A 10,812-nucleotide genomic window follows, 5' to 3' on the forward strand; every position below is an offset into this window, starting at 1 on the left:
CTTGTATAAACAGAACTGCTGAGAGACAACTGCAATGTTTGAGGCCTCAAGGCTCACAGCCTCCACCGAGGGAGTCCTGTGTTCTTTTGGGGGAAAGGGCAGTGCTAGGCCACTTTGCCCCCCCTCAAAGCCCCACTGCCATCCACACACTGGCTCTTCCTACCCACCAGACCAACCTCTTAAACTCTGTATATTGAACACCGAACTATTTTTCCTTCCCCTCCAATCTTGCCTCTGCTCTGGGGGCCACAACTCTGAGAGGCATCCTCACTGAGTCACCCGGCCCAGATTCCTACACAGGAGTCCTCCTCCTGGCTTGCTCGCCACTTTGGATCAATAGCAGAGTCTAGATCCCAGCATTCTTGAAGTCAACCTCTTTTCTCCACTGATCATTTTTTGGCACTACTATCTCACAGCTCTTCCTCAGAGGGGTCTGACCTGCCTCTAAGGATAGATCTTACCAAGTGCTGTTGCCAAAGGTGCTCTGTACTCTCTGAAACCAGGACAACTTTCCCAGTTGCCAAGGTCTCCACAAGCTGACCTCTGACCTCTGTCCAAAATCCCAAAGATCTCTCACTCCCTACCAACTACCTCAGGACTTAGCTATTACCTCTTGATGACCCTACTCACTTCACTCTGGGTGGGGTGTCTCCCATAGCCTGTGACACCACAGACGATTTGTAAGCAGAACTCGTTCTAGTCACTCAATTCCTCTGAGTTGTCTACTCCTCTGTGAGATGGGACCCTAGTCTCACCAGAGGAAGAGAATTGTAATAATGAATGCCTAAGAGTAACTGAGCTAAGCGTTTTACACATTATTTCATTTAATCCTCACAGCACCAGAGCAGCAGATGCTACTATTAGCCCCATTTAATTGGGGAGGATACTGAGGGGCAGTGCCTTGCCTAATTTGCCTACCCTGGCAGACGTCCCTGACTCCTGGGGCACTGGGCAGTGCATCCTTATGGCCTGTATCCTTGCTGCCCTGCCCCTAACACACTGCAAGTTCTTAGAGGGTGAGGACAGCACCTGTCTTGCACACTTGTGTATCCTAGAACATATAATAAGTGTTTAGTAAATATTTACTGACGGAAGTAATCTTTGAATGTATAAACCCAGCCACTGACAAAGCCTGGGCCCAGCTCCTGCCTCTTTCTCACCCACTGAGCAGGACACTGGGCAGACCTTGCTTAGTACACAAAGTAGCACACAGTAGGTACTCAAGATGGTGTAGTTGCTGCTCTTGTTATAAGAAAGAGGAGAAGGTAGAAGATAATTAAAATAATTACTTGAATTATTCAGTATTACATAAAGTAGTGTATAATAGAAATTACATCATATATGGTATTTAATCATTTAATTAATTAAAATTTGTTTCATTACGTAAATGAATTTTAAATGACTGTTACTTCAGGAGCGAGTCTGTCTCCCCAACAGTCGGAGCTCCCCTATGGGATCCAGATCTGTGTCCTCCCAATGTCCAGGCCGTCAGCAGACTTAAAGGAGGGCTTAGGGATCAGCACGGACAGTAGCGGTCAGGAAGGGAACTCCTGCCCTGCTCTCCCTTCCCGCAGAAAAGAGCTGCTGCTCCTGCTGCTGTCTGCCAGACGGAGGTGTGGGAAACCCAAGCTCCATCCCAGCTCAAATACCAGCCGATTTCGGGTCCCAGGCCCTCGCTGGCTGCCGAAGCTCCCCAAACCAGACACCTACTCACATGTCCCCGCCTTTCTGATTTGGGCTCCTCAGAGCCTGCACGTGGGACCCTGGGTGGGTCACTGCGGATCTGCGCCTCAGTCTTCCTCATGGGATGGTGGGCAGTGGGGTGGGCTGCTCGGTTGGGCGGAGGATTCTGCTAGGCGCCAAGGTTGTGGACACACGCTCTAGACTTCCATCCCCTAGTCTGGGCAGCTGACACACGCAGGGATGAAGGAGAGAATCTGAGCATCCCGCTACTCCACCCCCTTGAACTTCCGCAGCTAACGAACCTCTCTGGGCTCTATAGAAAAATCTGGAAGCTGGAGCTGAGGCCGCCACCTCTCTGGGCCCCAGAGGCAAGCGGCTTCTCACCAGGACTCTAGTGTACACTGGAGGGGGGTTTCAGCAGAACCCCTGTCATCAGTCACCAGAGACCACTCCATGAGAGGAGGAGCAGCAAACCCACTGTGACAGAGGAGAGAAGGCGAGCAGACAGGAAAGGGGATCAGAGGAGAGGAGGCCCAGGGTCCCCACTAGTTGTACAAGTCCCTGAACCACTCTGAACCTGTTTCCTCCTTGATAATAAACATTCTCCCTGGTTTGCTGTGAAGATAAACTAAAATAATCTTGGAATCTATGAACTCCAGAACTTCTTGACAGTGGGTACAGTGTCCACAGGTCCACTCCTGTGGGGTCCGACTTCTGCACCAGGAACCAAAGAGTTTTGGGGGGCCCTGTGTAGGCCCCTCCTGAAACCAAGAGACCCAACTCATTCTTAGCTCCACTTTGGTGGGCATGAGGCAGAGACCCAGGAGTGCTGGCTGCAACCTGCCTAGCAGGAGAAGCCCCCCCGAAAACCTGGAGTGGTTGAAGGACACCAGAGGCTTGAGAGCACGGGCCCCAAGAAGGGAAAGCGAGTTCACACTTCTAGAAGCTTCCGCCCAGCTTTCTCCTGCCTTGCTCTTTTAGGTAACTCTTCCCTCTGTCTTCACCCCCTTTCCTGCCCCATCTCTTTCTCTCTTGCCCCCAGATCCTCTTGCTTCTTCTCCCCCCGACTTCCATCTAGTCTTAGTCACCCTCGCACTTGATAACCAAACACCCAAACCTCTTTCCAATTAAAGTGGAATTAGGCAACTCAATCAAATTAGTTCCTTATTAAAGCCCTTCTTTATTAAACCGTTTTCTTGTCCTGCTATTAAGTTTCACCGCCTGGCGGAACTCGAGCCGGCCCCAGAAGTTTACCTTGGGATGCCGCGGGCGCAGTCTAGGGGTGGAGGCTCCCAATTTCCCGAAAGAGGGGGAGTCGCCGTGCAGGGAGCAGCAGAGACCGCGTGTGGCTGAAGGAGGGGTTCCTCCCGGGGGCGGCTAATTTACTCTGCTCGGCGTGGAGAGGGGAGGTCTGGGGGCGCGTGGTGCGATCTGGCTGGACGGCGCTTCCGCACGGCCACTGTCCACCCTCGGGTGACTGCCCAGACCCAGGACAGGATTCCCGCCACCCCCCACCGTCCCGAAATAACTCCCAGGCCGCCGCCCCGGGTGCGAGAACGGCCGCTCCCTTCCCTCCACACCGCTGCCGCTTTCCAAACCACTCCGAAAAAGGAGGCGCTCGGTGCGCTACCCGCGCCGAGCCCAAACCTGGACCAGGGGCAAAAAGGACCCGGCCGCCAGCCTCCAGGATTCTGGAGAATCCTCGGCCCGAGGTCCGGAGGCCGAGAGCACCGTCGAGGGGACCCCGCCGCGGTCCCCGTGCCGCAGCCGGCCGGGAGGGGGGCGCCGGGCGCCAGGGCGCAGCGCGCGGCTCCGGCCCGAGTTCGGCTCGCCCGGCCTCCAAGGCACCCCTGGACGTCTCCTCGCCCCGCGCCCTGGCAGGTCGGGGCACCTGGCGACCCCACGCAAGCTTCTTCCTGGCACCAAGGCCCGAGTAGGAAATGAAGAACTTTCCAACCCCAAATCCTGAGAAGCGGGAGGGGGTGCGTGTTTTCTTAGAAAATAACATTTATTTCTAGCTCATGTCTATGCAAAGGAAAGCACAAAGTGAGCCATTCTCTGCAGCTGCGGTCGCCGCTGCCGGCCCTGCGGCGTTTCGCGAGTCCCGGGAGGCGGGGATCGGCCCTCAGGCGGGCGGTTCTGGCTCAGTCACACGTCGCTCTGCTCCTGCTTCAGGGCGCACCTGGACGGCTCCTTACAGAGAGGCCGGCTGCAGGCAAGAGGGGCGGGTGGGCAGGATTCGTCCCGAGTTTGCGATATATTTCATCTCTAAAACCTGATAAGTACAATGCGCGCATAGTCTAATTTTTTTCCATTTTATCTTTTTTTATCCTTGCTTTTGAATATTTTCCACGTTAATACGGAGGTCACCTACAGATTACAATTAATAACTTAGAATTCCATTTTATAACATTATACACTGGCTTGTATATATATATATGTATAGATTATATATAGATTTATACATATATAAAAACTCACACTGCACCAAGGAAACCCATGCTTATCGGCATAAGCAACAAAGAGAGCGACAAATACCGCAACGAGGAAAGTGCACCTTAGAACTTGTTTCCTTTTTTTTTTTTTTTTTTACAATGGATATCGATATATAGGTTGTGTCCCAAAGACTCGACTCAGTGCCAAGAGATTTATACATCCTAAATTTATATTTGTTAGAGCAAATATTTAAAAAAAAATTATAAGGGAGGGGGAGACACAGAAGACAGACTCTCGGACTATCCTGCCATCCATTTGAGAGCGCGGGCGGGCGCGCGGGCGGGATGAGCATAGCTAAAGGAGAGGCAGGAGCGAGCGCAGCGGCCGCAGCCTCCGAATTCTTAAGAATTCCCGGCCTTTAGTAGGGCTGGGGGAGCCTTAAAAGAGGGGGTGTGGGCATGAGGACTCGGGTTCTCTCCGAGAACATCTCCATCCGTTGCTCATTTCTCCAAACCCACCCTCCCTCCAAAACAAAACCGAAAACCACCTTGGAGCAAGAAGACCCCAGCAAGGGCGCAGAAAGCACACGGGGCGGAGGGGGCCGGCGGCCCGCGGGGACCCAGCGAGGGTCCCTGTTGGGAGGCCACCCGGCTGGCGGCCCCGCGCCCTACTGCTTCTCAGGGGCACCATTGACCATAGGCCCATACAGGCCGCCGCCGTAGGTCGGCTCCTTGTGCACGGCTGCAGCGGCGGCTGAGCGGTCGCGCATGAGATCGCTGAAGGCGTAGTCCATGGGCGGACGGAAGCCCAGTGTGGGCACCAGGCCCGCCGTGGAGTAGGGCGCCATGAAGGCGAGCCCGCGGCTGTGCGCCGCGGCCGCGGAGTAGGCCAGGCGCAGGGGGCTGAGGCCCAGGGGTGCGCCCAGCGGGTAGGCGCCTGCGTCTGCGCCGAAGTGGCTGGCGTTGGGCTGCAGGGGCGAGAAGGCCGAGCGGCTGCTCAGCGAGCCAAGCGCCCCAGGCGCCATGGCGCCGGCCAGCAAAGGTCTGTGGTGCGGAGGCGCGGCGGGGCCTGCCTGCAGCGGTGCGGGCAGCCCGGGAGCCCCGGCGGCCGCGGCGTCGACGCGGCCAGGCCACGCGTCGTCCGCGGCTGCTACGACACCCACTGCTGCCTTATCCGGGGGTGAGGTGGGGCCGAGGCCGGCTGTCAGGCCTCCGCGGTGGTGGTTCAGCACCTGCTCGATGGCCTGCACCACGTCGCCGCGGCAGCCCTGCAGCACTAGCTCCAAGACACCTCTCCGGTGGCCCGGGAAGACGCGCGTCAAGATGTCCAGCGGCGTCCGCTGCCGTGGACCCGGACCCCCGCCTAGCCCTGGCGCAGGCACAGCCTCTGCCTCTTCTTTGTCAGCCTCCGAACCGGATTCGGAGCCCAGAGGGCTGGCAGAGCCCGGGCTGTCTTCCTCGCCGCCACCTCCTGGGCCAGCGCTACCTGAGCAGCTGCCACCTGCCTCTTTGGAGGCCCGGGCCAAGGGAGACCCCGAAAAGGACTCGCCGTCACCGTTCTCTGAGCCTGAGCCCGGCCGTACCTCCGGGGACGAAGTCCCAGGCCCCGAGTCCGCGCCGTCGGGTGATAAGGGCTTTCCCGGGGGCTGCGGGCTGCAAGGGCGGCCTGCTTGAAGCAGCGTCTTGGGAAACAGGTCAAACTTCTGTAACTTGGCCTCTGGGAAGGGGAGAAAAAGGGATATGAGGGGAGATTAGTGGGGGAGCTAGGGCACCCATGATACTCCAGACCTTTGGGTCCCTGTTTCCTTCCCCTCTGAGTCCCCAAACCCACATTTACTGGACTCCCGAGCCCCGTCTTTCTTTTTGCTCCAACATTCCTTCTCCTCTGAGCCCTGGCAGCATTTCGCCCCCTGCCCCCAGGGTACACTCTCTTTCTGCACCCAGAACTGCTATCACTTGTGCCCTGGAAACCCAGCGTCCAGTGCTCCTCTTCCTACACGTGTGCTCCCAACACCTCCGCCCTTCATCCTCTCCCTAGCCCTGCTCTGTCCTGGAGAACTGGCTTAGCCCAGGGTCAACATAACTTTCACCTTCCCACTCCATCTCTGTGATTCCAAGAGTCAACCCGGTCCCAGATGTCTGTCCTCTGGCCCGGGCAACATAGCTATATGGGAAGACTTCGTGGGCATCTACAAGATCCCGAGATGCTCTCTACAGGCAAAAGGAGAGCGTCTATTTCTAATCCAGTCTTTACAAAATGAAGACCTAAAAAGTCTTCCCCTCCCAATCTGAAAGCGTGGCAGTCCCAAAGGCCCAAGCCTCATTTCCACCCTCTCCAGAAAAAGTCAAGGGAGTCTCGAAGAAGAGGGTGGGGCTGGACAGAGTGTAGACAGGGGTGAGGAAAGGGAATTGGGAAGGGAGGGAGAGAGAGCTAACTCTCGGAAAAAAGGGGGTGAACGGGGTAAGAAGCTAGAAGGGGAGCAGGGCGCAGATGCGGGTGTCATCATAGGCACGAGAAAGGGAATCAAAGGGAGTAAGGAACCAGGGTCTTCAATACCTAGAAAAGCGATCTGGGGCGCAAGAGGGGGCTTGGAGAGCGTGGAATTTCTGAAGCCAGTGGGGAAACAGTGCAGGGAACCTTGGCGTGTGGACAAGTGCACAACGAAGAAGAAAAAAAGATAACAATGGGCAGATTTCCGCGCCGAGGAGAAGGCCTAGGGAAGCGAGCAGCAAAGCTGGGACCGGCCCGAGTTTGGAAGAGCAGAGCAAACATTAAGAGTTTCCAGCTGGGCTTGCGGAGAGAGAAAAAAAATTGCAAATCCTTCAGCAAGGGAAGAAAGGAGCGTTTGTGTTTGATGACCCAAAAGAGGGGCTGAGTGAGCGGTGAACACTTAGCAGTCCAGGCATTTGGAGAGGATCAGACCGAGCCGTGAGACTTGTCCCTAGGTCGCGCGCCCCAGGGCCCGGTTCTGCTGTCCCTCCGCCCCTCCGCCCCCCCCCCAGCCCCCCGCCCCCTCGCCAGGCCGCCTTCCTACCTGAGCTTCCAGCGCCCGCTGCGCCGCCTCCGGTCCCCGCGGGCGTGCCAGCTCCCGGCCCCCCGCCATCCGTGGCGCACACAGAACCGAAGACCTCGTAGGCGGGTCGAGGCGGGATGATGCCGTTGGCGGCTGCTAGCGCCAGGCCCTCGGCGGTGCCGTAGAGCAGCTGCAACTCGCGCGCCTCGTTCTCCTCCTGCGCCTGTTGCCTGCGCAGCGCCACCTGCGCCGCCATGACGCGCTGGCGCTCGGCGATAAGCGTGCACTTGGCGCACAGGCAGTCCTTCCAACGGCAGTACCGTTTGTGGCCCTTGAGCGCCGACACCACGCCGTGGTTGCGGCAGCGCGCGCACTTGGGGGTCCTGGGGTACTTCTCCGCGGCGCGCAACAGCAGCGGCGGCGCCCGCAGCAGGCCTCCCGCCACGCTCACCGGCAGCGAAGCGGCCGCGGCTGCAGCCGCCGCCACCGAGGCCACGGACGCTACGGGCGGCCCAGTCGCTGTCCCGGCCGCCGTGGCCGCGCCGGGCACGCTGGGGAGCTCGGAGCGCAGCTCCATGGCAGGACCTGGCGCGGGAGCCCGCGGGAAGAGGAGGGAAGACTTGCGGTGAGGAGCGCACCGTGCGCTACACTAGAGCGCACCCGCGAGGAACCCAGGCTTAAGAGGGGGAATTTACGGCCGCTGGAGTTTGGCTCGTGGCTGCCAACCTGCTGGCAGGAGAGGTCGTCTGAGCCCCCTCGTAAGGCCGGACCCCCCACCCACTCCCCTCAGAGTCGTCTTCTTCTATCTGATGTATGCGCTTGGTGCAAGGTTTCGTTACCACCAGTGGTTCCGCTGGAAAACATAAAAAGACATAAAATTTGAAAGTCACTATTTAGGTGGATGCAAGGAAGGTTTGAAAAAGAAAATATTAGCACCACCACCCCCAAGTTTTGTTTAATTGGGATGACACGGGTAGAGAAAAATGCTTGCTTGATGGGATTCGGATTAGAAACAAAATTTGGACGCAACGGTCAGGCGGATGCCCAGGGCAAAACAGGAAAACCGCAGGCAAAATGTTCAGTTTTGTTGGAGGGTGAAGAGCAGGCACGCGATATCAAGGCCATGTTTGGCTGGTAGAGTCGGAGATTTTTGGGGGTTTCTTGCTTGCTTGGTTGGGTTTTTGGTTTCTGGTTTTTGGGGGGGTTGGTTTGGTTGTTTTGCTGACGATAGGAGAGTTTGAGAGAAAAATCAGAAAAGGAAAGAATAGCTTTAGGAAGTGGAGTGAGGACTAGGAATCAAACGATTCCGAAGGAGACGTGGGCAGATGGGTCCAGGGACCTGTGGGAATGTGGAGGCGACTACTTCCATGGCGCGGGCCTCCAGAGTGTGGGAAAGAAAAAAAGGGTATTTAGGAGGCCTGGGGAGGACATGAAAAGAGAAAAGGCAACCTAAGAAACTTTTCCCGGCTAGAAACCTATTCCAGAGAATAGCTTGAAGAACAAGGAAAACAGCGCAAAGCAGCTGCTATAGGTGTCTGGGCCCCAAGGTGCACGCGGGAAGAGGATGTGCTTGAGGGAAAAAAAAAAAAAAAAAGGTGGGGGTGGGGATGGAGTAAAATCTGTGGCACAGTCTGTAGCCTCGCGGCCTGGAGGAGTTCCCTGGGACGAACGGGTATCTTGCGCAAAAGCAGGTGTTGCGGGAGGGGGATCCCTTTCGCCGCCCCTCTCACATCGCGTTCCCTGCTCGCGGTTTGGGGGCAGTGTCGTCAGACACGCCCTCCCCGGCCTGGGGGGCCCCCGCAGGACCCCGCTCCGGCGCAGGTTCCCGCGCTCAGGTCTCCAAGCTGGGCTCCTGGTACTAGGTGGCCCCGCAGGCAGCCCCGAGGCGGGGGAGTCGCCCCTGCATTTGGCTCTGAGCGCGCGCGGGAGTCCCACCTGCGCGCCGCCACCCGAGAAGGCCCATCGCAGGCCCAGCTCCAAGCCTCCGCGGAGGCCTCCTCGGGGTCCCCTGATCCCCGCCAGAAACCGGGAACGAATCCTAGTGTCTCCGCCCAGAAATCCTAGACCCCCTCCCAATTCGCAGCCTCTGCTCGCAGGCCCCCGGAGCCGCGCAGTCCCCAAGGCGCGCACGGCCTGCCTGGGTCGAGTCTACAGGGGCCTCGGGCCGGGGCGCCTCCCGGGCCCCCCACCCCACCTGCGGCCCTCAACTACCTGACTTGAACTCGGGATCCTCCTTCTCCGCCGGCGCTGCGCGCGCCTCCCAGCTCCGCTCCCGACGCCGGCGCTCTTGGCCTCTTTCCCCGCGCACCCCCACCCCCCCCCGGCCCCTTATCTGACCACGTCACTCTCCTTCGGTCACCATGTCCGAACTTCCGGACCCCTCAGAACACTGCGCGGTCCAGCCCTTCCGTCGGAAACCGGAGCCGGGGGACCTTTTAGGGACCGGCCGGCTGGAACCCGCGACCCGGCCTTCGCCGCGCCGCGTCCCCTCGCGGAGCGCGCCGGACGCTGCGCACAGCCGGGCCCCAGCTGCCCGGCGCTGCCAGACTCTCAATGAGCCGCTCGCCCGCTCTATTGTTGCTCCTTAGGGCTCCATTAGACAGAATTGGACAACAATGTGGCGCCTGCCATTGGCCAGGGGAGGCAGACGGCGTTCTGATTGGCCGCGCCCGCGCCCGGGGAGCCCCGCGTTCTACAGTGTCCGAAAGATTCGAAACTCCAAAAGCTCCGCCGAGTGCCTCGGAGAGGGGAGGGGCGCGCCGGGGAAGGAGTGGAGAGAAGTGGGCTAGGAGGAGCGTTGAGAATATCGTGACAAGTAGTTTCCGCGCACCCGAGAGCGTGTGAATTGCGCCTATTTACTGTGGCCGGTGCGCCTCTGCGTAAACGTGTGTAACCCCTCGACTTCTTGCGCGCGGGCTCGGCTGCGCGGCTCTCCCCGGCCGGGGGCGCTTGGCAAGGCCGAGCTTCCCAAGTGGCCCTGGAGGCCGGGGCGGGAGGGGGGCAGGTGACAATTCAATTACCGCAGGAGGGGTGGGGGCGGAATGGGGGCGCCGGGGTGGAAGGGAGGGTGCTCGTGGCATCCATTCCAAGACGGGTTTTCCACCTCCTTCCGGCTGGCTTCGGCTTGCTTCCAAGTCCGACGTGTTTGGGGTGGTTGGGTGAAACGGTTCTGGTTTTCCTCCTGACTCCTTTAAAACGCAGGTCCCTTATTTTAAAAGTCCTCGTGAGAGAGGGTCTCAGGGATGGTCAGTGGGGTTTAGGATGGTTTTCGTGTCCAAAGAGGAGAGGGCAGAGGAGCGAGAGCTCACTCTTCCTGACGGCTCCCGCCGCGCCCTTTGCGCTCTGCGCCTTGTCTCTCCCCGCCCCCCTAGTCCCATCCCTCTGCCCCCTCTTGCTCTTTCGCCTCCTTATTTCTCCAGCATCTCGAGTTCTTTTCGTGGTGGTGGTATATTTGCTTCGTCGTCGTTGTTCGAAGTTGACGAGCAGTTTAGTTTTCTTTTTTAAACGAAAGTAAAAAGTGTCCTCCCGGTCGCCCCGCGTCCTCTTGGACCCAGGACGCGCATCCGTCTGTGCGCCCTTCAGGCCAGAGACAAGGTCGCCCGGGACCCCAGGAGTAGTTTTAACTTTCTCCTTACTCTCCCGTCCTGACGTCACGGCCCCAGGAGCTGTTCGGTCTGCAG

At 58.5% G+C, this 10,812-nt stretch overlaps 1 protein-coding gene across 1 annotated transcript; it reads right to left on the reverse strand.

Moving 5' to 3' along the window:
• Nucleotides 1-4,298: 4,298 nt before the first annotated feature.
• DMRTA2 (DMRT like family A2) lies at nt 4,299-9,413 on the reverse strand. Its single transcript, XM_037500069.2, has 3 exons — nt 9,344-9,413; nt 7,154-7,985; nt 4,299-5,835 (listed from the first exon to the last, which is right to left on the reverse strand). Exons 2-3 carry the CDS (start codon nt 7,707-7,709, stop codon nt 4,787-4,789), a joined length of 1,605 nt encoding a protein of 534 aa, XP_037355966.1. The 5' UTR covers nt 7,710-7,985; nt 9,344-9,413; the 3' UTR covers nt 4,299-4,786.
• Between the last annotated feature and the right edge of the window lie 1,399 nt (nt 9,414-10,812).

The sequence above is a fragment of the Talpa occidentalis genome, unplaced genomic scaffold (assembly GCF_014898055.3).
Source record: "Talpa occidentalis isolate TD23 unplaced genomic scaffold, MPIMG_talOcc4v2.1 talOcc4.9, whole genome shotgun sequence".
NCBI classification, from domain to species: domain Eukaryota; kingdom Metazoa; phylum Chordata; class Mammalia; order Eulipotyphla; family Talpidae; genus Talpa; species Talpa occidentalis.

Coding starts and splice junctions, on each gene's coding strand:
- DMRTA2 (XM_037500069.2), bottom strand. CDS start 7,709: ATGGAGCTGCGCTCCGAGCTCCCCAGCGTGCCCGGCGCGGCCACGGCG. Junction 5,836..7,153: donor AGCGGGCGCTGGAAGCTCAG/GTAGGAAGGCGG, acceptor TCCCCTTCCCAG/AGGCCAAGTTACAGAAGTTT.